Below are 25,751 nucleotides of genomic sequence, written 5' to 3'. Positions count from 1 at the left end.
GTTGAGAATTGAGGAGATGAGGAGCGAGAGGTCTTGCTGTGCTGGGGCTTGATTCATTTCAGTTTTGTTTAGACTTAATGAAAGCTGACATTTTAGGTTCAGTAGCTTGCATTTTGAGGCATTGAGCTGCATTTGGTTTTCCTTGCACCACATTTCGATGTGGGTGGTTCCGGCAATTTTGATGTGCAATTCACTGACGGAAACTTGAACTTCACTTACACTAATCAGTCAATCTGTTTATGGTCACTTTGTGGAATCCACTGACGATTGAAGCTGGGATACACGTACAGGATTCTCTCAGTGGATTTCAAAGCATGAAAAAGGTTTTCGATACACTTTAATTCTAAATTGCTCTCTAATTTTGAATATTTTCATTCAAACTAATTTTTTGCGGAATACACTTACATCTCTAATCGATGATTAAAAGCACAAACATCTATCCCATAATTAAGTTTAATTTACGTAATCAAGGGTGATTAATTCTAAAATTAACAAAATTAGTTCAAGTTTTTTGAGAAAAACAAAATTATAGCGCTTCTGGGATTAGGAACAAATTTTGGCCACCTAAGACTTGATTTAAATATTGAAAACATAATCGATTTCAATAAGCACATAAATGATCAAACTATCAATTTAAATTAACACAGAACAGTCAGTGAATGTTTTGTTCTAAATTTTTTCAGGTGCATCGAAATTTGCACAATGTTCTTAAAAAACAGTTTTCGTAAAGAGTTCGTCAAAACGAATCCGAAAAATTCAAAGCTAATTTGGAGGGACATTTCAGAAAAAAGTTCTTTCATAAGATAAGCTCATGTAGAGGGGCGGCTCAGAAAAGTCAATAAGGTTTTATACTTATTGAAAATGAACATGGTGGTCAAGGTGAAGTTAGGGCTAGGCCTATACAAGTCTCCATTCTTGCCAGTCTTTGAATGGTTTTCACTGCTTTTGTCCCATTCTAACGATTCCAAAAGAAGGGTGTGGAGTTGATAACCGGAAACAATTCAACCCAGTAAATTGACCAACTTCGCGTATTTAATATTTTGCCTCTACCGATGTTCATACAAATGATCGACATGCTTCTGTTTTGCAGTCATGTGCTTGAAAAAAGCGAGAACCTGAACCTGCCATATGAACAGTGGAAGGTGTAGTGGGATATTCAAAGTACCCAAAACACGAACTGTGAATGTAAGAGGCGCTATCTGTATAATAGCGCTTCAGAAACTGTAGATTAGCAAAATAACCCGATAAATATGTTGACATCAAAGGTTTGTCTGGATGAAGGAGTAGGCTTCCCAACTTAATGTGGAATGGCGTTAAAACCGAGTTTTTTTAAGTCAATGTCTGCACATGGCAATTATTCGGTGACTGCAGCTTGTGCAGAAACAAGTGGACACCATTTTAAATCGCAGGAAGGGGGCCGAACGCGCAATGCAGCTGCATGCTGCGAAAGTACAGCAACAGTAGATTGTTTTCATGTTTTATTAAATTTTATGAATTTTCCCAAACTTTGTTTTTAATAGTCCCACAGCGATAGTTGGGCTATTACTGGCCTTCTCTTGTTTGTTTTTATTTCATCGTCAAGAATTTTGTTACGAGCATGTGACATCACTATCTCCTGATTGTTCGTTCGTTTATGTAATTTCAACTGAATTGCGTGCGTGACGTCATTTTTCGCTCTTAGTGGAACGAGTTTTTTTGTTCATTCGTGTGATTAAGTTTTTGGTCAACATTGACCTGCCTCTCTGAAAAATGACTTCCCCACTCTTTTCACTTGACTTTTCTTAACTTTAATTGGAGGAGATAAGGTTAAGCGAGCGTGAGTCGCTCTAGATGAGAGCAGCTAACAGAAGATGCAATAAGTTAAGCAGATTCTTAATCAAATTATAACTTTATCGCCATTTAATTAAAAAATTCTTGGGTCTGTTTCTTTTACTATTTTTTGAGACTGCAGATCTACGAAGTTATTGCGGCTATTTTCTGGCAATCGGCCAGCTATGTTTGTCAAATTGAACTGTTTTATCATTTTTAAATGACCTTTATCGAAATCTTATTGAGAGCGGGTAATACGGACGCAAAATAAATTATGTCGTGGCCAACCGATTCGAAAGATATCTGCAAAAGATGTGCTATCGAATGATGCTTTCTCGGGAATATGAACAAAAAATTCTGTTTACTGAACAAAAATAAAAAAGTACACCGATCAATCATTTCCTTCGATTAGTGTGGTCGGAGCAATTGCCGCATATAAAAGCTAACTTTAAACAGAAAAAGTTCAGCGTTATCTTGGCAGACAACCTTCTAACAATCGATGATGTTCAGTCGCTAGTTTTATAGTAAGTCCCATAAAGTTGCAACGCAAGCGAACGTTCGAAAAGCTTGGGGCATGCAAATGGGCTGTGTTTTGCTAGATATCTGCATGTTTTAAATTTGAACTTTGACCTTTGAAACGTTCGATAGCGTTGCAACTTTATGGGACTGACTATATAACAGGACATTATCTGGAATAGAATTGTACATTTATAAGCTAATTGTACATTTATAAACAAATAATGCAAAATATAATTTTTCGATGCCTAATTTATGTTGCAGGTGGCGAGCGTGAATTTGAGCTATAAACAAGATTATGAAGTGCTCCTGGAGAAAATTGTCAAAAAACACAGCATGATGTCTTTTATTGTTATTTTATGATCAGTTTTGCGCTCATGTCATCTGTAAATGAAACTCGGATCAAACGATTTCAAGATGTACTTGCAAAGGGACCTGAAAATACTACATTTCTCTTGTTCGAGTGTTTTTGATGTGTTTTTGAAGGTACTCTGCGTCTGCTAGCTCTAGTATTGCTATATCAAAATTTAATTCGGAATCTTTACTCTCCGGTGGCCCGTTACACTAGTTTCTCCTCCATTTTTTGGTTATTGTATATTACTCTTACACATTTTCTGAAAATGTAAATTGGTCCTGTGTTTTTGTTTATAATAAATGCTTGTAATTTTTGTTCAGTAGGCACTCTTTAGTTTAACCTTCGTAAATAGCCTAGATGATTTTATCGCCAGTTTTAATAATAATAATTAGACCGGAATCCAGTATTTAATGTTTCACCTTTTGATATCTTTCAGATTATGGATTACCATGAATGGCTAACAAAGACAACTCAAGTTCTCGCTAACCAGACGGGTGACTGTATCAAAAGTAATTTATGATGGCGTCTCCAACTTTTCAAAAGAACGGAGCGTATGCTGGAAATCAATCGAACGCGACGAGAAAGCCAGTTCCAACCCTAGTCTTCCGACAAAAATCATCCAGACCTCTTCTCTTGAACAGTCATGCTTTAGCTTCAAACTTCAAGACGGTCACATCAGGGGACAGAGCTTCAAATAGGTTGGTCATTCTGGAAGAGCTTTTCAATGCTCTCGCGTAGATTTCTTCTAATATCATTTTGTAGTCGACGAAAGCTTGTATTTAAAATGTAGTTGACTTGACGCGTCTGATGCTTTTATAGCACAATCGTACTACCAGCAGCATGAATTCTATGCTATTAATTGCCTGATATAACATACGAAATGCTAACCCCAAATTGGCTGCGAGAATCAATATCTTAAGTTAATTCTTGACTAGTTAGTAGCGGCGAAGATAACTGATCAGGGTTATTGTTCTCATGACATGTAACGCGTGGCTTGCTTGCATGTTTTTTGGTTTCTGGTTTTGACCCTCCCCTAGCCTCGAAATTTGTTGAGATGGAGTTTCTCGATTTTCGTTTTTTTTTTGCTGGAAAGATGAGATTTAACGAGGACTGCATTTTCGCAAAAATCTGGGAAAAGGCAGCAAAAATTGAGTTTTTCTTATTGTTCATTTTCGATTGCTCTCAAACGAAGTCTTAACAATTATATTGGTCCTTGGGTCTTTTTTGTTCGATTTATCGCTTGACCAATTTCCCTTGTACTAAGTTATTGATTACAGTGGTAATCAGCGGAGTTATAGGCTCAATTTTTAAAAATAATAAACTCTAATCTTGGTGGGCTCCGTGGGCTCCCAAGCCAATTCAGTTGACGATGTTAGTTGACCCAGTTATTATCCTACGATTGAAGAACTTATCTGAAGTGATGACATTGTAGCTTCAGTTGGCAAATTCAAGAAAGATTGCGTATTTTACGGAAATGCATAAGTCAGCTTTGGCTACACAAGATAAATTTGATCCGATTTCTACAACTGTCGATGAGATTCACAACAGTGCTAAAACTGTTAACGCAATGGAACGTGATTGGTCCAATGTTGTCGAAAAAACTTTATCTGAGAATGAGTTTGCCAATAATGCGAAAAGGCCTGTTGTCTTTTACAACATTCCCGATAATACTCCAGAAAACTACGTTCGATCCAAACGGGCTGATAACAATGCAGTTCAGCAGTCTTTCAACAAAATATCCGTGAAAGGTATTCTTGTTGTTCGACGAGTTGGTAAGATGGAATCTTCGAACACTTCTAAGCCTCGCTCTATTGAGATCACTTTGAAGAATGAGTTTGATCGTATGGTAGTTCTGATTTGCGCGTGCAATCTCTAAGGTACGGGTCATTTTTATCAAACCAAAACTTCTGTGGAAAGAAAGCTGTCGCGAAGAATTTGTTGGCTGTTAGATACAAACTCGAGACTGGTTTCGATAGAAAAAAATACGCATTCGCAATCTGAAGTTATTTTGTTTGACTAACTATCAAAATAATCGAGGTGTATAAAGATTATGTATCGTAACTTTGACCCTTACATAATCCTACTGCCAATGGTAATGACTATCTACTTCTGCCACCCTTACTATTCTCTTATTGAACTGTCGTTACGTATCTGCTATTGAAAAGTACACCAAGTTGGTAAATTTATGCATTAGTAACCATGTTGATGTTGTTTTTCAGACCGAGACCTGTTTGTTCAATTCTATAGATAATAGCCTTCTATACATATTCAGCTGTTTTAATGCTTCTTTTCGAATACACATTTTGTAACATCGGTGGCGGTGTTGCTATTCTTACTTCAGTTAGTTTACGATGTGACATCTATCCATTGTCAATACCCTCTGGTTTTGAATATTTATTGGCAGTTGCGCTAATTATGCCTAACGGAATTATTTATTTGTTTTTATCTTTCAACAATTGGCAGTGCATTTTCTATTCATAATGATAGTGTAGCTGAATCAATTGCGTTCTTCACGGATCAAGTTGCAAGTCTTTCCTGCGGTTCAGAGCTTGAGCTTGTTCTTTATGTACTATTTAATTTCAACATGCCTTATTTTTGGGAGATACTGACTGGTACTAACTCTCTGTGGTCGTTGGAATTTGCGCCGACTAGAATTTGATGCCGCTACGAATGAGGCTCTTTTCTTTCATTGCGCCGCAGCCTTATATAGCGAGTCGATTTGCACCCCCCAAATATGTACTTTTTGGTCCTCAGAGATCACTTTTTTAGTCCTATTAAGTTGCCGGTACCGGTAGACAAATGGATGAGTTTTTGTTTCCGATTGTCAAAAAAATAGTGCCATATAAAGCTATTACTGTAAAAGAAAAGCTCAAAATTATTACACGCATCTCTTTGGCTGCTTACATCATAAGCAAAGTTCAATTACCGTGCACGTCTTAATTTCAAAACTTCGCTGCAAAAATTAAATTGTAAATGCCTTTGTTTATAATTGTATATATAAGTGAATGAAATGCAAGCAATATGCAATAACATGCTATGGGGGAGTGCTAATGTACGGGGGGTGGGCAATAACGAAAAGAGCCACGAATGCAAAGAGCAAAACTCTGGACAACATTTAATCAAGTGCCTCTGATTATGACTCACATTGTATCTGTTCTGAAAAATTGCTGGATTAGTGACCATCATCCTATTCTAGCACGTCTACATACTTATGAGATTCTTTACCTCTTTTCGTGAGACGTTTTGCGTTGACGATTTTATTAGTTTACACTCCTTTGTATCCAAAACTTTATCTGAGAATGAGTTTGCCAATAATGCGAAAAGGCCTGTTGTCTTTTACAACATTCCCGATAATACTCCAGAAAACTACGTTCGATCCAAACGGGTTGATAACAATGCAGTTCAGCAGTCTTTCAACAAAATATCCGTGAAAGGTATTCTTGTTGTTCGACGAGTTGGTAAGATGGAATCTTCGAACACTTCTAAGCCTCGCTCTATTGAGATCACTTTGAAGAATGAGTTTGATCGTATGGTAGTTATGATTTGCGCGTGCAATCTCTAAGGTACGGGTCATTTTTATCAAACCAAAACTTCTGTGGAAAGAAAGCTGTCGCGAAGAATTTGTTGGCTGTTAGATACAAACTCGAGACTCTGATTACATAATCCTACTGCCAATGGTAATGACTATCTACTTCTGCCACCCTTACTATTCTCTTATTGAACTGTCGTTACGTATCTGCTATTGAAAAGTACACCAAGTTGGTAAATTTATGCATTAGTAACCATGTTGATGTTGTTTTTCAGACCGAGACCTGTTTGTTCAATTCTATAGATAATAGCCTTCTATACATATTCAGCTGTTTTAATGCTTCTTTTCGAATACACATTTTGTAACATCGGTGGCGGTGTTGCTATTCTTACTTCAGTTAGTTTACGATGTGACATCTATCCATTGTCAATACCCTCTGGTTTTGAATATTTATTGGCAGTTGCGCTAATTATGCCTAACGGAATTATTTATTTGTTTTTATCTTTCAACAATTGGCAGTGCATTTTCTATTCATAATGATAGTGTAGCTGAATCAATTGCGTTCTTCACGGATCAAGTTGCAAGTCTTTCCTGCGGTTCAGAGCTTGAGCTTGTTCTTTATGTACTATTTAATTTCAACATGCCTTATTTTTGGGAGATACTGACTGGTACTAACTCTCTGTGGTCGTTGGAATTTGCGCCGACTAGAATTTGATGCCGCTACGAATGAGGCTCTTTTCTTTCATTGCGCCGCAGCCTTATATAGCGAGTCGATTTGCACCCCCCAAATATGTACTTTTTGGTCCTCAGAGATCACTTTTTTAGTCCTATTAAGTTGCCGGTACCGGTAGACAAATGGATGAGTTTTTGTTTCCGATTGTCAAAAAAATAGTGCCATATAAAGCTATTACTGTAAAAGAAAAGCTCAAAATTATTACGCGCATCTCTTTGGCTGCTTACATCATAAGCAAAGTTCAATTACCGTGCACGTCTTAATTTCAAAACTTCGCTGCAAAAATTAAATTGTAAATGCCTTTGTTTATAATTGTATATATAAGTGAATGAAATGCAAGCAATATGCAATAACATGCTATGGGGGAGTGCTAATGTACGGGGGGTGGGCAATAACGAAAAGAGCCACGAATGCAAAGAGCAAAACTCTGGACAACATTTAATCAAGTGCCTCTGATTATGACTCACATTGTATCTGTTCTGAAAAATTGCTGGATTAGTGACCATCATCCTATTCTAGCACGTCTACATACTTATGAGATTCTTTACCTCTTTTCGTGAGACGTTTTGCGTTGACGATTTTATTAGTTTACACTCCTTTGTATCCAAATCGCAATGTTTCACGTTTTCTTGTTATCCTTCTTTAGATATATATCTGTTTTACAGCTATTTCATTGAGCAAATTCCGGTACATTTCAAGCGCATAACTTCGATGTGTTCACTCTCTCGACATTCAAGAGACTGCTTATCGTCGATGTCTTGGGAAACCTACACTGAGCAATCTGCAAAAGAAAGCGACTAGTCTCCCTGCATCAGTCTATTGAACTTTATAGATTTTGGTTTAACAATGGTTCGATTTCTGTGCTACTTTGCAAGATTTTCACTCGCTTAACAACCAGTGCGATTCTTATTACCCCACTCCTATACTTCTCAATTCTGCTGGTTATATTTCGAATTCTCGGAATAGCAAAAGCTCTCTTACGTTTTCTCATTTCAATGAGAGTCTACTGCTTTAGTTTCCACTCAGCATTCATTGAAAATTTCCAAGATTGTATTACTTCAATGAAAATACAAGGCCTCGTATCTAATTATAAAAAACAGCGAGGTATAAGTCATACGACGGTTTGGTGGAACAACTGTTCAGCTTTTGTCCTGCTCTTTTTGGGTGCCTCTTTATCATTTTCATTTCAATTTCACTCGTCAATTATCTTTTCAATGGAAAACAACCTCTTCATAAATAATTTTCATCATCTTTTTCATAAAGGAGGAGAGATTATTCATCCTCCTCGTAAAGGGGGAGGGAAGAGTTGCATTGAGAATTATCGTCCAGTTAGTTTTACCCAAGATGGTAATCTTGGGTAAGAGGCTACTGTTTGTGAGATGCTACTGTTGTGTAGAGGCTACCGTGAGAGTTTTTCATTAGACTTTGAGACATCTTCTCCATTCCAACCAGTTTGGCTTCCAATCCAGAAAAAGCCCGATCAAGCAACTTTTAGGTTATATAGATTCTCTTCTCAGAAAGATTAAGAGTACTTGTCTTTATGCCATTTATCTTGATTGCCAGAAAGCATTCGACGAAGTTCTCTATACTGTTCTTATTCACAAACTGGGAAAATTTGGTTTTAATGACTGTTATTTGTTTTTTTATTACTCGTTTTTATCTCTTTTTTCTTACCTAATTGATCGTTACCAAAAAGTTAAAATATCTGGTGTTTCGTCAGAATCCTCACAAGTTCTCATTGGAGTTCCTCCGGGTTCCGTTCTCGGTCCATTCTTTTTCCCAATTTTCTTCCAAAATTAACCTTTTTTTTAGATTATTCGTTATCTTTTTGCGGATGATTTGAAAATGTTAACTTGATTCTCTGAATTTTAATTAAGATCTAACTGGACTGCAGTAGTGGAATCGTGAAAATGGTATGATACTTTAGAGCTTGAAAACGAAAGATCTTGTGTCTACCTGTTCTTTGAAGCCAACTTTTTAATGTGGTATTGACATTGAAGCTGTTGACTCATAAAAGGACCCTGTTATAATAGTTGACAAGAAATTCATATGGACTAAACATGCTGATACCAAGTTTTTGTCTTCTAGACAAGCATTTTATCTTCTTAAAATTTCAATTCTGTTCAATACTGACAGCAATGTGATTGTTGATGAAGCTTCCTTGATGATGAAGCTCGACAAATTTCAAGTACGTTGCTTTAGATTAATGATTGGCAACAGACTTTCGTATGTCGAGTTACTTCGGAGGAACATTTTTTTACCCATAGCTGTTCAGCTGCAGCTACTGGACCTCAGATTTTGATCCAACTTCTCAAGGGAAAGTATGAAGCTGACGTTTGATAGTATATTAAAGTAACCCCCAAAATGGCTAATGTTCGTTCTTCTTCATTCAACCTTTTTCAACTTAATCATCTCTCTAAAACTAACTATAATACTTTTTTTGAGCGTGTCGTTATTGTAGCTATATTCCTGCAGCGACATGGAGTCATAGACTTTTTAAAATCTCCGTCTATATCTGTCATCCGTCGGTATCTAATCCGTGAGCTGGAATCGTTTTCCCCTGATAATTCTTGCTTGTAAATATATGTTTTCAATGTAATACGTGTATAACTTTCAAAAGTGTGTTTCTAACTATTTGTGTACAGAGATAATAATTTGAGGTTTTTAATTACTGTAATGTTGATGTCTCTGAGAATTAATTCTCTCTCTGTCTGTCTGTCTGTCTGTCTGTCTGTCTGTCTCTCTCTCTCTCTCTCTCTCTCTCTCTCTCTCTCTCTCTCTCTCTCTCCTGACCTTTGGTCTTTTCGTCCTCCAATACGGGATAAACGGTAACGCTCGGAGTGCATTACTGTTCTTAAATCCTTTAGGCTTACAAGATCCTAACTGTGAGATTCGTCGAAACTGTTTTCAGACATATGTTCATGTTGTGAAAGGCGGTTCTTAGAGTTTCAGCCCGCCTCCCTCGCCACCTCAACCACTCTCCATCATTTAACCTATTGCCAGCTTCCCTATGACACGGTTGGCTATCGACAAAGCCAACTGCTTGCCAGTCGTTTGAGAGAAAAAGTTCCGTGAGTTGTTTGTTTTCACTCCAAATGTAAGAGTGGCATCGCTGTAATTTTTTCTAATTTACCTTTTTATCAGCGCGAAAACTGAACTGAAATAATTTGATGCTTCAGCAAATATAGGCTCCACCAAAAGTATTTGGTAGTCCATAGTGCAATGAAACACAATAAGGGATAGTTCCACTGGGCCTGCAATCATTATTGTTTGAACGGTTTAAGTTTTGATACTTGAAAAAAATGAAGTTTTGTTTTTGCAGTTTCTTTCTGTCGAACAAATTAGAGTAAGCAATTTCTGTAAAAGTGAGTGTCTTAGTTTGCAAAATTTTGCCTGTCCTTTATTGCGCTTCTCTTCACGAGAATATTTTTCGATTTCACTGCTCGAGTGACTTTTGCTTGCTTGACTTCTTGATTTGTGCGTGATCTAAGTTGCATTCGTAAATTAAGCTGCTGCTTAAACAAGGCCCTGAAAACCGAGTGGTTAATGCTTCTGTGTAGCATTCAGGAAATTGAGGTTGTGCTTCCGCCCTCGGACAGAATTTCTGACACCCATAGAATTTATTTTAACCGCACCCCTCTGAATTAAATTGACGCTTCGAGAACAATTTGTCCAATATTAGTGGTTTTTTGTTTTCAAATAAGCGACAGTCAAGGAGAGAAAACTCTGAAGATTAAAATGGGGCGTGTTTTCAAGAAAAGTGACAAAGGTTCTGTACTGAATGTCAATTAAGTGCAAAAAATACAGCTGGTATTTTTTTAAGATTGGACCAGACGCTCTCACAAGCTGCAAGAAACAATCCAATGCTGGTTTTGTCTCGTTCTCATATTTAATTATTTTCAAATTGATTGAGTCCTCAAGAACGGCGCATCTTTCCGTCAATCTTTCTCGTTTTAGTATTCTAGTATCTCAAGTGCTTTTAAATATGTTCTCAAAAAATGAGTTGTAAATGTAAATGTTCGCAAAATTTTGTCAAATAAAGAAAGATATTTAAAATTATTGTTCCGACCCTCTTGAGGGGGGAGGAACTATATACTCAAATGGGTTTTTTTTGTTCCGTGAATTTTCGCCGCTCGATATATTCATCGTAGAGAGTTGAGACTGGTACCATTAGAAAGCTCGTCCAGCGTAGAATATGGAATTAAAAAGATTTTTTAAGTTTTCGTTTTCTGCAGGGAGTTATCGAGGTTTAAACTTCTGAGAAAAGAAGAGTGAATTCACGTTGTTTTTATTCACATTTTCCGGAATTTTTGCCTAAATTTTCGTCAATTTTGCTAAAATTTGTTATAATTTTTAAGAATACTGTCGTTGATTTTCTTTTTGAAGACGAACAAGCATTGTTGATTGTTTTGATTTAATTTTTTTGGTCAAAAAATCTGGATAAACATTTCAAATTTTAGCCTTTTTCATCAAAAACAGCACGAAATAAGCTACTTTAGTCCACTTTGATTAAATTTGCCGACAGTACACCCCCAAACAGCATTCATACAATCTTTGTAGACTCAGAGGGGGGCTATTTCTACTTCAGAGTCCGCTGAGAGTGCACTGTAGTTAAAACTTTGCCGTTTTTTGCTAACTTTACTCGCTGATTATCAAAAATGCAGAATTTATTTTGAGTTTTCAACTAACAAATTATCTATATCTACAACATTAGAAAAATCAATTGTTCCTAACGGACAATAAGTATTAGCAGGGCTAGTTTTGGGCCATTCTTGGACTGTTACAATCCAAAAAAAAATCGGGTTGTAATCAGTCGGTCTTTTTTTTTTAAAAAAAGACCTTTTTTAATAATAAAGAACAGAACATATCAAATCAAAGCTCAGGAGTGATAGGTCCAACCATTTCGCTTGCTAAGCAGCTCCAAGCTAATGCATTTAGTTTTTTCTTTGAAAGTTTATGGTCGTTTCTTTTTTAAAAAATAGAAACATCTTTATAATTTATAAACAGCCATTTATAATTGACTTCTTAAAAATAATTGACTTTTTAAAACTTCAAAATAATGGCTTAATTAACTTTTCCTCTATTTTTTTCTTAATTTGTTCAACTTCCAGCTTAGTGTCAGCAAAGAAAGACTGCTTCTTTCTACTGATTTAACATTTATTATCGGTTGCAGCTTTAAGCCTGAAGTTATTGTTTTCTGGCTTTGATACTACAAGATTTCAGATTTTTGTTTGTTTTGATATTTGCCAGTTTTTCACGTTTTCTAATTTTGTCACATCACATTATTGACCGTTCTCATGTCACCTTATTAGCATTCAGAATAAGGCACAATTGGACATATTAAAATCCTGAGAGATATACATCATCGTTTTAACGGCCTCGACGCCTCTTTCTTGAAGAAATCAATTGAATTTTTTAATTTTGTCTCTAACTGTCATTTATACTTTGTCGTTTCGGTCGTATGAAATTTCCTGTATAGTGATAGCTTTCATTGGCTTTTCATGGAAGAATAGAAGAACCGATATTCTGATATTAGTAGATAGCTGATGGCTTTCATGACTTTGAAAACAATCGTTTTCCAAAATTAAAAAAGAAAACTTTTTAACTTCGCAATTTGTTCTTTTTATGTTTCTTTTTGTTACCTAATCTCGTTAGTTAATTACAGGTCAAATTTGACATTATGGGTGTCAAGGGAATAAAAGGGATTGGTGTCTCAAAATCTTTTTTTTAAGGAATTTGTTATGACCTTACTGGCTTCGACACCGGTTTTTCACAAAAATAAAGTAAATTAATTTGATTTTTGTCATATTTGACGTTCTTTTTGTAGATGCAAGAAATATTCTGGATAATTACAGGTCTCGAGGGCTTCCTTTTCATGAATAAACGACCCTATTTAAATAGCTCTTTTTGTAATTAATGCCTTTCATGACATTGAATGTAATTTTGTTTCGAAAAAAAATTAAAAGTATTACATACTTTAGCACTTCACTCTTTTGTCTACTTGTTACCTAGTCTTACAAATGAATGGCCACGTACTACATTATAGCTGTTTGAAGAAGGCGCAATCAAATATATTTTGAGTGCTAAAATTTGGCTTGACGGTTTTGACAGCGTTTTCTGGCAAGTTTCAATTGAAATTTTGTTTGTTCTTTGTTGTTCTTTTTAGCCGGTTTAAAAAATGAATAAGGACAGGTCCTAATGCCCTTCTATAGAAGCAGTGGTAATCGTAAATTTGTGGTAATATTAATTGATTCCTAATGGTATTTATTACTTCGAAGTTAACTGTTTCAAAAAAATAAGTTAATTTTTTTACTTTACTGTTTTTGTTCTTTTTTGTATAATTGTTACCAAACCTTTTTATGGACTGGTCGCATATGTTTTCTGGTGATTTATAAGTTATTTTTGTTTAGTTTTAGGTTTATCTGACGGTATGTTGACTTTGTTAATATATTTAGTTTTTAAGAGGGACATAAATTTTTTGATGTAATTAATGTTTGTTGTTGTTGTTGTTGTTTGATTTTGCTGTTCGTCTTGACTCGCTTTCTTAATATTGACATATTACAGCAATCTAATGCATCAATTTTTACTCCACTGAGTTATTTGCTTTGGAGGCTATTTTGTCGTTCATACAGAATTTTTTGAAAAAGACTTGGGCTTTTTTGGGATTCGCAAAAAATAATTTTTCGGTTTTTCTATCTGTTCCTCATTTGGTAGACAATTATGCCAAAATTGTGGATGGGCGGGGTCGGAACCTTATGTGCCATCGCACATTACCGAGCCGCCTTGTTTCTTCTAGAGCCAAATGAAGAGATATCGGTGGAAAGCTGCAATAGGAAAGAAAGCACTTTTGCTCGCGATGCCGAAGGGTTTAAAAGATTTTTGGAAAACAAATCAACTCAGGAAAATTTTTGTGGGTATGGATTAATCTAGAACTATAGACGATCTAAACCAGATACCACCAGAGACAATCTAATCTCAAACCTGTTAGCGTCAACAAATGCAATTTTTCTGGGCGTAGAAATAATTTTATGCTGTAAAATATGATTCAAAATTTATTCGGAGTGGTTTTTCGTGGATCTTTGCATTGTCGAATTTTTTATTACCTCACTTAGCGCATACAAAAATTGGGTAGCGTTGAATTGAATCCATTTTTGTACCTTCAAAATTGGTGTTACACAGATTTGTTTCTTGGACAGTTAGTGTTCATAAGTTACCTTCACGACCTGTCTGAAGCTACAAGAATCTTTCAAGGTCACGATAGGGTTTCGTTACAACTGAACCAATCAAATATGACCGAAGTTGATTTGGGGTGAAAGCAAACAAAATTTTTGCTGGATAGGAAAAAGATTAATAGAAATTTAATAATCTATGGCATTCATTTTTTTTGAAAACGTGGGAATTGGAGCAAATCAATATCAATTGAACAGAAACGCGTTCAGAAAAGAGCAGTAAGGCATCTTGTGATCTAAGTTGATGAAAAAAACTTTAAGCATCACATTGATTATCTGATTAATTGCTCTTGAACGAAGTTCATAGCAATTATTGTAAACGTGTGTCTTTTTTTATGCAAATTTTTCGCTTGACAATTTTGCGCTTTTCTTCTAGAACCTTCTTTGACTTCTGAAGTGACTTTTTCACGCTTTCGTTCTTCGTTTTTGAGTTATCTCTATTGCGGTCACTCCGAAGTAAAGCTTGTTGCTGATACACTATGGTACCAAAAAGCTACGTACACCTAAAGATTTTTTAAAAAGCAATACAAATAATATAACATTTTGAATTCAAGTTTGTTCTCTAATAACGCGTCATTACACCTTTAGCTTTTTTAACGTCTAGTAGATGGTTTGTATAGTTTTCATACAGGTTTCTCACGACGTCTGCGTCAATTTCAATCCAAATTTTATAAACTTTCTCTTCTAAATTTTCCCAAAAAACTGTCTGTTTTCGTAATCGTTTCAAAATGGCCCATGAATTTTCAATAGAATTCAGATCTGGACTGTATGCTGGTGATTCCAGTACCTTCCACTCGTTTTCGTGGAAGAAATTGTCGAAAATCTTTGATTTATGCACAGGAGCATTATCTTGTTGAAAAATAATGTCCAGGAAATGCGTTTTCGTAAATTTTCAAAATTTCCAAAGCTTCTTGAGCATATTGATACACTACACCATTTTGAACGAAAACACTTGCTTTCTTCTTCAAACTGACTGCTTTTCGGGTATTTCTTGAACGCCATATTTTTTGAGAATTTGTCTAACTGTACCTCTGGAAATTGTCTCGTAACAAGAGAAAGCGTTATGAGCCACTCGAATGCGTTCCAGTGAGGTTTTGGGATCTTTCAAAACATCTCTTGAAAAAATGCCATATTTTTGAGATTTCGTCTAACTGTACCTCTTGAAATTGTCTCGTAACAAGAGAAAGCGTTATGAGCCACTCGAATGCGTTCCAGTGAGGTTTTGTGATCTTTCAAAACATCGGCAAATAACTTTTTTTCTAATTTTTTTTTTACAATTTGGGGGTCTTCCGCTCGACTTTTGGGCCTCGAAACTGTTGTTTTTCAGGTAACGTTTGTACGCATACTGTGCACTGGATCTTGATTTGAAGTTGAGTTATTTTTGTATTTTAGACCATGAAAATCCGACATCTCTTAGCGTAAGTACTTGGCAAACGGTAAAAGAACAAAGCGGTTTGACCATCTTTTCTGTTTAAGCGGAGAAAGTAAGAATGAAATTTATATTAAAACTTCTAAATTTCACACCTTCTTTCACGCTTTAAAGCAAATCATGCTTATGAAGCACGAATCATGCTTTGAATGCAGAAATCATGCTGTACGTAGTTTTTTGGTACCATAGTGTATAAAATCGGTTGCAGCATAGTAGAGGAACGTGATTCGTAGCGCAGTGGTTAGTGCGCGTGGTCGTGGATCGGGAGGTCATTGGTGCGAATCCCGGCGGAGGAAAGATTTTTTGCACCCATAAAGAAAAATTGATCTAGGCTACAGCCCCTGAATTAAATTGCCTCGCCTGTCGTTCAAGAGCAATTCTTCCGACATTTGTCGCTTTGTTTTTTTATGAGCTTAGAATGTTACTAAGAGTTTTAACTTTTTTGCATACAACACGCATATTAAATTAGTGTTGCGGTATGGGGGTTTTGATCTTTTGTGTTGATGCAAGAAGTGCTATCGTAATTTTGGATAATATTGAAAGAATTTTTAATGGTAAAATTTTGATCGAAAACATTTGATTGTATTGAGGGCTGGAGAATTTCTGAAGAATTAACGATATAAGAGACTTACACGTGTATGAACTGTTAAAGCTAATTATTATAGAGATGCGATTTGCGTAGGAATCGGAAGAACGACTTTTGAACGTAATAGATATAAATGGAGTGAGATCGGAAAGGTTGTGCGCAAAATATTTAATGTTTATATAAAGAAAAAACGAACAATTAAAAGTATTTCTACAAGATCAACAAACTATTTGTGCAAGAGGTAAACAAAAATTTTGTTTTCTTAACCTCGTGTGAGCAAACTAATGTGTAACGATAAAAATAACGATAATTCGACTGAAAATTGAAATTTGGAAGTATTTATGTTGGCAGATTTAGGTATGTACCGTCATCGCGCTCGCCCTCTGGACAGAGCAGAGTGGCTTCTCAACCCAACTTCCCGCCCCACCCGGTTGTTCACACCGATTCCGCGTCGTACACGCCTCTGGCGCAGTACTTCACATTCACCGGAAGACTCAATCCGGTGAGGGAGAGTCGAGTTGTGACCACCAAAGAGGCGACAGAGCTAGCTAATAATGATATGATGAATAAGTTTGAATCGGTGGCATACAAGTTAAAGTTGCACCAAGAGAGCGAGTCAAATAACGATGCGAACAAAGAGGAGCATTCGAAAGACAATGGATTCGAAGGTGAGGAGGACAAACTACCCAATTTACAAATTTTGAAATATATTGTTTTCGGCGAATGAAAACCTTCGACGTTGGGCGTAAAAATAGGCCTCCAAATTAAATTCAATTTTTATTTGGTAATCGTAGCTTTTCATTTGGATATTATTTGGTTCGCATAGCGATTCTGAATTGGAAAAAAAGTCATGCTACATCAGGGGATGAATTTTGAATTCTCTACACGAGTATATTTTAAGAAGTTGAACGGTCCGACTTTCATGTCTTTCATTTACAGCGAGGTTCTGGAACCTCGTATGTGTAGCTATCGTGAAGGGTTGCCATCTCTTTTGTTTCTGGAATTTTATAATTCCAATATCTGTTTATTGGGAAGTATTTTAACGCGATATTTGTCTCATTGTGGGTTTTTCTGCGGGGTTCTTCATTTCAATTCAGATTTTTGTGCACGATTTTTAATCATGTTTGACGGGAGGAATCAATGTAATCATGAATAAACTGAATAAGCTTTGCAGGGGTCGCAAATTTTAAAAAATCATCAAAATGCATTTCTCAAAACTGAAGGAGTTAAGGAACTTAAAAAATTTTAGCATAATTTAAAAGCATAGTTTATAAAAAAAATCTTTTACCTTTTGTCTCAAATTACTTTCAATTTAGCTTGGATAGGAACCTAGAGGGCAACATTGCCCCGTCCTCCTGTCCTCTCCCGAGATAATCTGTTAAATTTTCTATGTATAATATTTCTTTGGAGAAATAAATTCTTTTTCTTTTAGAATTGTACATAATCGAAGAAATTTTCCTCGATAAAATTTATAACCCTATTCAAATTACATGGTCCCTAACAGTTGAAAAGTGCGATTTCACACAATCTTATAGACATTAAGTTTGTAAAAAACCCACACAAGTGCAAAATTATCTATACTCTTTCAAGTCATCTCACTCTAAACCAGCATAATGTATTTAATTACGAAGACTCTTCCAAATCTTTTGATCAGTTTCTTAAATATTTCCTCGAAGTTACCGACGTTTTTTTCCCCGATAAGACTGACAAAAACAAAAAGAAAAACTCCAAAATGGTTATATAATCATCTAAAGAACCTAAGAAACTAAAGTAATCTTGCATATAGAAGGTGGAAACAGGATAAGTCGAACTAAAAATATCTTGATTCATTCAAAAATCTCAGACAAAAACTCGAAAAAGGTATCAAAGGAGCGAAACGTAATTTCAACTACGAAAAGTTTAATTCTTGCCTGGGTAACTCAAGACTTATAAATTACTCAATGGCATACAAGGAAAAAATTTTAGTAAAGCCAACATTCCTATTCCTGATTCATGTCGCAAAAAAATAAAATGAACCATCGCATTAGGAAAATGCACAAGCCTTTAATGAGTACTTTTCTACAATAGGTGCTAAGTAAGTAAAGATCTGATTACAACGAATCATCTAATTCTCCCTAAAGTTGAACAAACGATGTGGTTCTTTGAAACAAATAAAAATGAACTTAGAGAAACAGTTGATAAATTAGACAAATTTTATTCTGATGACGATCAAGTGTGTAATATTTTGATTAAAATTTCTGCAAGTGTAACTATACTATATTTATGTCGCCTTATCAATCATTCCTTTCAACTTGGTGCTTTCCTCCGAATCACTATTGCTAGCAATTGTTATTCCAATCTACAAAGAAGGGACCAAAACGGAAGAAAGCAACTACCCTATATCACTTCTAAATGTATTCAGTAAGATCTATGAGCGAATAATATAGAATAGGATCTATATTTATTTTGAGAAATTCAGTCTGATTTCAAACAAATATTTCGGATTTCGAAGTAAACATAGTACAATTGAAGCTCTTGTAGAATTGACAGAAAAAATAAAAATGGACACCCATTATTGTATCTTCAATTTTTTCTTGGATCTCAAAAATGACTTCGATACAATTAAATACCTTCTCTTATTGGAAAAGCTTGAAAGATATGGCATAAGAGGAAACACTATTAATTGGATCAAATCTTATTAAGTAACAGATTTCAAAGAACTATTGTAATTGGAATATCCTCAGGCTGGAACGGCATCAATTTTGGGGTTCCACAGGGATCAATTTTAGGACCTCTACTTTTCCTTATGTATATGAATGATCTTCCTTCATGCTGCGAAATTGTTAATGTTTTATTGTTTACTGATGATACAAATATTAGTGCTATTGGTTGCTCAGTTGCGAAAGTTCAGCAAGACTTAGCAGCTTTGAATGAATAGTTCAATGCGAACATACTGGTCCTAAATCACAAAAAACTTTTCAGTTAAATTTCAACGAGAAAAAAGCAGCATCTAATTGCTTTCAACTAAGCCCAGAAATAATAATTAACAAACCAGTGTATAAATACCTAGGAATTTAATTGACAACAAGTTGTCGTTCAAGTACCATATTGAATATGTGAGGGCTAAACTAGGAAAGCAATGTAGAATAATATCAAAGCTGCGACACTTTGCGCCCAGGAAACAACTGTTTTTATACTACAAATCAAATTTTGAACCAATTATTCAGTATAATATCCTGGTATATGGTTGTTGTAAATACACCTCTTCGCTTCCGATTCTCATGATGCAGAAAAAAATCCTGAAGTTCATCTATTTTCGCGAAAGGCATGATTCCTCTGATGATCTATTTATTCAAAATGGTATCCTCACTGTATTTGAACTTCACCTCTATGAGCTTCTCAAGTTTTCTCTAAAGTCAGTTAATAATGTAAACAGCGAAAAGTACTGCAATGATATGCTGAAGTATGAAGAATCAAAAGCGGCAACTAGACGCCAAAGAAAAGGGTTTTTAAGTCTTAGTCTGGCAAAAAGAAAATACAAAGATTCTCTGTAAGGTCTAAGTGTGCAATTCTGTTTAACAAACTGAAAGAGTGGGAAATTATTATAACTTTTGAAGAAAATGGTTCTACTAAAATTATATCTGATTGCTGTCACAAATTGAAAAGCTCGTATTTGGTCAGTAATAATGAGTTGTGATATTTGTTTTCGCTTTCTGAGTTTGAATACCGTTGTGTGTATGTGGGTATTTTGAAACAGAAGGTCTCTGGACCTCGTAGTTTGTCCTCGCATTAGCGAAATAAATTCATTTATTCATAATTTTATAAAAATTATTTGCAGAAATGATCAGCGATGCTGCGATTGCCTCTACAGAAGAATCGGAATTAGGTGTCAAAGTCAAAAGTGAGGAGCAACAGTGCATGCGCTACTTCGAACCCCATCTTCACAATGACAAACCACCGATTCCTCCGCACAGACCGAAAACTGAACTTGGACGAAATCATCATCTGGTCACAGAAATGAGTGGGAGTGAGTACAGCAGTGCCAGTGGCGACCAGGCCTTACAGACTCGAAAGCCTCGACCACAGAGCGCGGCTGTGTCTTATGCTCTTCATAAACAGGTGAGGAAAAACGTCATTTGTTTCTAAACGACATGAAAGAGGTCACGAATTATCTGAGTAAAATTAAATTCAGCTCAATGGCAAGTGAACTGAAACTAAGTAATTGTTCGCTTTCTGAAATTGGTGATTTGTAAGTTTTCGGATCTATTTCGTGTGTGCGCCCCACCCCTCCCCCAGCTTAGTGGGTGCATATTATTTGCACCCCCCAGACGCACACCATATTTTTACATAATGAATTACTACGTAATGACACGTGCTCTGTAACTGGGGGTACATAACGTACTGGGGGGCACAAACGGAAAAGATCCTGTTTTTTGTTCGCGGGCATGGTTTTCCTTAGTTTTTTGTGGCGTTCTCTTACAAGGGTCAAGAGAATTCAATGAAGTAGTTTTTTAAATAACTTTCTTAGAAAAATTTCAACAGTGGTGAACGCGCTTAAATATTTAAAGATTGGCTGGCAGAATTGCTTTTTAAATGTCAGGAGGATTAATCGAATAAAAGAGTAATAACGGAATAGGTCGAACAAAATATACCGTGGAAAGCGTAAATACTATAGAATTACAAATTTTTACTTGCTCTTGAACGAAGTTCATAGCAATTATTGTAAACATGTGTGTCTTTTTTATGCAAAATTTTGCTTGACAATTTTGTCTATTCGAGTGACTTTTACGCCCTTGACTTTTTGCGTTTCGCGTGATCTAAAATTCTCTCTCAATCACAATTTCAAGCAGCTGAACTCAATTGGCGGCAATTTAATACTAAAAGTCAAATGAAAAGTGAGCCGAAACTGGTGCCATTTTTTACTTTAAATCTTAATAGTGGTAAATGTTAGCCTCTAATGTAGTTATTTGAAGCCCACTATTGAACTTCTTAGTCCATTTAGCCCCCCCCCCCCCCGCCTGAAGCAGTCTGCAATTGATTAGAGCTCTCACTAGTCGTTCGATAGCAATTTTTTCGTTGTTTAGTCGGTTATGTTTACAATTAAGTGTCGAAAGGATTAGTCATTTTGCCTAATGTTTATGAGAGCTAGTAATGGAACTAATAAACAATGAAATCTTTTTATACAAGCTTTCCCGACAGCTGTACGCAGAAGCAAACACTAAAAATGCTTCTGACGGCTCAACTAAAAAGAACAGCTGCAGAAAAACTGCTAGTTTTGTTCCGCTCCATACCGCACGGGTATGTGTGTGGACGAATCAATCACAAATTGCACCCGATGGTGCCAATAAATGGGTTTGTTAATTTGTATCATCGGAATGAAACTGCTGTTCATATCTTGTCATGACCTCAAAATATCTACCACAAATTTCACCCTCAAATTTTTGTGAATTAATTGTGAGCCTCGTCTTTTTGTGGTTTGATGCAAATACGAATACTAGACTGTATAGTATGCCCTGGTCAATAATGAATATTACCACACGGTTGTTGTCGCCACCGAGAAGTTATCAAACTCCGAGGCGAAGCCGAGGTGTTATGATAACTTCTCGGTGGCGATAACAACCGTGTGGTAATTTTTTTAACACCTGTTGCGATCATGTTTGTTTTTTTAGACTACAAGTTTATCAAACTGTTTCCATCATTAGACTTAGTAACAGTGGCGATAAAGGAGTGTGATAAACTCGTAGTCTAATGCTGAAGTGTTTTTCCAGTGTCGATCGGGCATTAAAATTTATTACACTGGCAGTTTATTTAACTGCTGTTATCGCAACATGTGTTGATTAAATACATTTTGACTCGGCTTCGCCGCGAACTTGTTAACTTTTCGGTGGCAATAACAACCGTGTCGTAATATTTTTATCAATCATTGTAAAAGAATGGTTGGAGTAGCAAAATAAATTGGAAATTAGTCGGTTTGTTCGTTGAAAGATGTTTTAACCTACTGGGCAGTCTCCTGTAAATGTCTCAAATCAACCGCTGGTGGTGAAGCAGTCTTGTTTTCAACAATAATATCTAAGAGATTTGGGATCTTTCCCCCCCCCGTATGCTATGCCCTGCACGTGCGTCTGGGGGGGGGGGGTGCAAATAATATGCGCCCACTAAGCTGGGGGGGGGGGGCACAAACGTAAAGATCCGAAATTTATTATATGCGGCCAATTTTAAGATCTCCAGGCATTGCTATTTTTAATTGTCATATCTTTCTATAATGAAATTTGTTGTAGCAATTGCCTGGGCCCTGTAGTTATATTGTTTTGCAATTTTTTCCGCTTGACCGATTTTTTGTCTGACCAGTTTGACTTTATCTTCAAAAACAGGATACGCTTGGAAAAATCGAGGGTATAAAGCCCCTATGCAGAAGAGGGCTCTAAATTTAAGGATTACTGAAACTGGCGAAGGGGCAGAAATCGATGGTATGAGGTGCAATTTCTAGAAGTCTGAACCCTCAGACCCCACGAAGCGATAGTTGAGGCTATTATTGGCCTTGTTTTTTATGCTAAATTTTTTTTACGACCATATGACGTCACAATAATTTTTTTGTTCATTCGTTCGTGCAATTTCAAACTGAAATGCGTGGCTGACGTCATTTTTCACTCTAAGTGGAGCGATTTTGTTCATTCGCGTGATTAAGTTTTTGGTCACGCGTGACTTACCTCGCTCTCAAAAATGACTTCCTGACTCTGAAACTGACTTTTCTTTTCTTTAATTCAAAGAGATTAGATCAAGTGAGAGTATCGCTCTGATTGAAGGTTATTTACTAGCAGCCGATAGAAGCAGTAATGATAAGTAATCAAAATTTAACATCGCAGCCCTTAATGAAAACAACATTTTTGGTGTCTGTTTGCGATTCCAGATCTACGAAACTATCGCGGCTATTTTCTGACAATCTGCCACCTATGTTTTCGCAGTTCGAAGAATTTGGATTGTATTGGTGCTCTGTCTTTTCTTTTACACGCCATCGAATTTTAATTGTATTGGGGCTCTGTCTTTTTAAAGATCTGTTCACACTATCAGGATTTTTGAAGTCAAATTCAAGTGAGCATTTTTGTCTTGTGGAAAGAGGAAATGGAGAGAAAACCCAAGTGATTTGACGGCGTGAGTTAATAGTATATGAATAATAGTTCCCTTTCTCGCTTGTGTTCACATGCAAAAAAATTTGACTTTAATTTTTACTGTCTTTTTTTAACTTTTTGATGAAATTTTCTGTTTGGTTTGAATGTGTCGAAAAATAGTTTTGCGTTTTTGTTTTGGTCATATCGTAAGAATAATATTAAAAGTAAACTGTGAGATTCCCTCAACTGGCTGGAGAAACTTATTGGCTGTACCGTCCAGTTGTTAACGCTATATAGTGTTTAGTGAGCTTTTGATAATTCTCCAGTTCTAATAATTCTCCAGTTCGGAGAAACGGGGACTCTCTGATACTTTGCTCGCAAAGAAAATTTTGGTGGTCAGTTTGTATATGTTAGAACAAAATCTTAGTCGCCCAAGGGACTTAACGCCCTGACACGGCCCGAGTGCTGAGCACGAGGCCTAAGGGGGACCAAGATTTTTGTTCTAACGTATTTAGAGAACCAAAGAGTGCGAAAGTGTTGAGTTTCATTTGATATTGAAGTTGACAGTACAATTTTGCAGATCAGTGAAATAAAAGTTTTCTTAAAACTGTACAGGAGTTCAAATGAATCAAACGTCTCTGTCTCTGATAGCTAAGCAGCCTATTATTTATAGCGGCTTTGTTCAAGGAGTTTAGGACAAAAAATACTTTCACTTCTTTAACTCTGTTCAAATTTTCAAACTAGGCTCTCTGCCTCGAAGTTTTAGTGTCCAATAAAATCGTACCCTGGGTTCTCCAATTAAATAAAAATGTTAATTGGAATTGTTTTGAAACCAAAAATGCTGCTCTTCATTGCTGAGCAAAATATTAAATGGGCAAGCAAATTGTTTTTGCGCGACATAAACTCATTGGTTTAATATTTCTCACTATGTCCTAACAGTTCTCTTTTGTTATGGGACGACCAATTTTTGACTTGATCAATTCTTGTTGGTAGCTGTTGTAAATTTTCTGATTTTTTCATTTAAACTCAGCTGGATTTGTCAATTATGAAATTTTTTTCGACTTTCATCGCAGGCTTTTGACCCTTTGTACGTATAATTGACATTTGAATGTCCTTGCTCAGAAAAATGTTTTCAGGTGGTGGTCTACTAAAGACATTAAAATCTGAGTTTTTGGAACCATGGGCGTCTTCAACAGTTAATTTGTTCTACATAACGTGAAATCCTGCTCTGGTATTTTCATTTTTTTTTCTGCTCAGACATCAATGCAGTTTCTGCTTAATAAAGCTTGTGTTGGAATTTGGAAATGTGTTTTTGTTTCCAGGCCAGCTTTGCGAACTATCTACCGATGCCGGCTATTTACTGTGACTGAAATAAAGGATCACTAAGGAGCAAAAAGTACATATTTCGGGGGTGCAAACAGTCTGTTTATTTAGGACGGGGGCACAAACGGAAAAGGTCCGAAATTTCATTCAATGGACGATAACTGAGTTTACACGCAAGGATCGAAACTTTATCAGGGTTCTATCCCCTCCTAGAGGACTTTATTGTGGTCATGTAATAATTGAACATACAAATTCAGCAGCTTAATTTTTGAGAATAAAATAGCCGGCTCTCAATTTTAATGGGGGGCAATATTTATCCGGGGACTATAGTCTGAAAAAACAGGTAATTTATTCGAGACCCTGAGTATGGATATTTCCTGTTAGTAAACGGGGGGGGGGGGGGGGGGGGGGGGGGGTTGATCACACATATGCGTATCCGATTCTTGTCATTTATACGTACGTAATGTCGAATGTATGGTGCGTGGCCGTAAATTCATAGCCAATTTAAATCGTACAGATTATATCTATGTTGAAGTTCACTGTAAATACTAATATGCCGTTAAGGAATTCGACGGTTCCATAGCTCAGTCGGTTAGAGCATCGTGCTAATAACGCGAGGGTCGAGAGTTCGAGCCTCTCTGGGACCAAATTTTTTTCTCTGTTTTAGACGACCAAAACTGATCAACTTCCTCCACGCAGACCAAACAGTAGCTGCAGTTCAGTTAAGGAGCAAAATGTAAACAACAACAATGTCACGACTAATCCCTTTCTTCGGCCCAATCAGATCGAGACACAGGCGAATGGAAATTTGACGGAGAATGGATTTATGACAGTTGCTGGTAGCAAGAGTTCTGAATCTTCTGTTTCTTCGGCTGCTGTTCCATCATCTCAGAAATTAGACCAGTTTAACAGAGGGGTGTCTGTTTTTAACAGTCGGTTAGTTTTAGTTTACTTAGTTTGTAATGTATATAAACGCACTGGGGGTTGAATAGAGGGAATGAATCCATTTTGGGCAATGGGGGGAGGGGGGCGATATAATGCGAAAGAGCAGAAAGTGGTTCCGGTTCTCATCTCTTATCACGTTGTGTGTATATGTAAGGATTTTTTAACGTGTTTCCAGGAATTACAGAGTGTTTGGAAATAAGACAACGTAGAAT

General features: G+C 36.3%; 1 protein-coding gene and 1 non-coding gene across 2 annotated transcripts in view; both read left to right on the top strand.

Annotated features, from left to right (window-relative positions):
- Window positions 1-276: 276 nt before the first annotated feature.
- LOC142353120 (uncharacterized) overlaps window positions 277-25,751 on the top strand; it is a 95,787-nt gene continuing 70,312 nt past the window's right edge. Inside the window, exons 1-5 of the mRNA XM_075405327.1 lie at window positions 277-323; window positions 3,117-3,378; window positions 16,538-16,854; window positions 20,004-20,284; window positions 21,353-21,517. Coding sequence (XP_075261442.1) covers window positions 3,197-3,378; window positions 16,538-16,854; window positions 20,004-20,284; window positions 21,353-21,517 — 945 coding nt within the window. The 5' untranslated portion in view covers window positions 277-323; window positions 3,117-3,196. The remainder of the gene's footprint in view (window positions 324-3,116; window positions 3,379-16,537; window positions 16,855-20,003; window positions 20,285-21,352; window positions 21,518-25,751) is intronic.
- Window positions 25,168-25,241, top strand: Trnai-aau (transfer RNA isoleucine (anticodon AAU)). Its single transcript has one exon. It is a non-coding gene; the product is annotated as a tRNA-Ile (tRNA).

Source organism: Convolutriloba macropyga, chromosome 14, assembly GCF_964194025.1.
Source record: "Convolutriloba macropyga chromosome 14, txConMacr16.3, whole genome shotgun sequence".
NCBI classification, from domain to species: Eukaryota; Metazoa; Xenacoelomorpha; order Acoela; family Convolutidae; genus Convolutriloba; species Convolutriloba macropyga.
The sequence above is the reverse complement of the archived record's forward strand: the minus strand, read 5'-3'. Positions and strand labels throughout refer to the sequence as shown.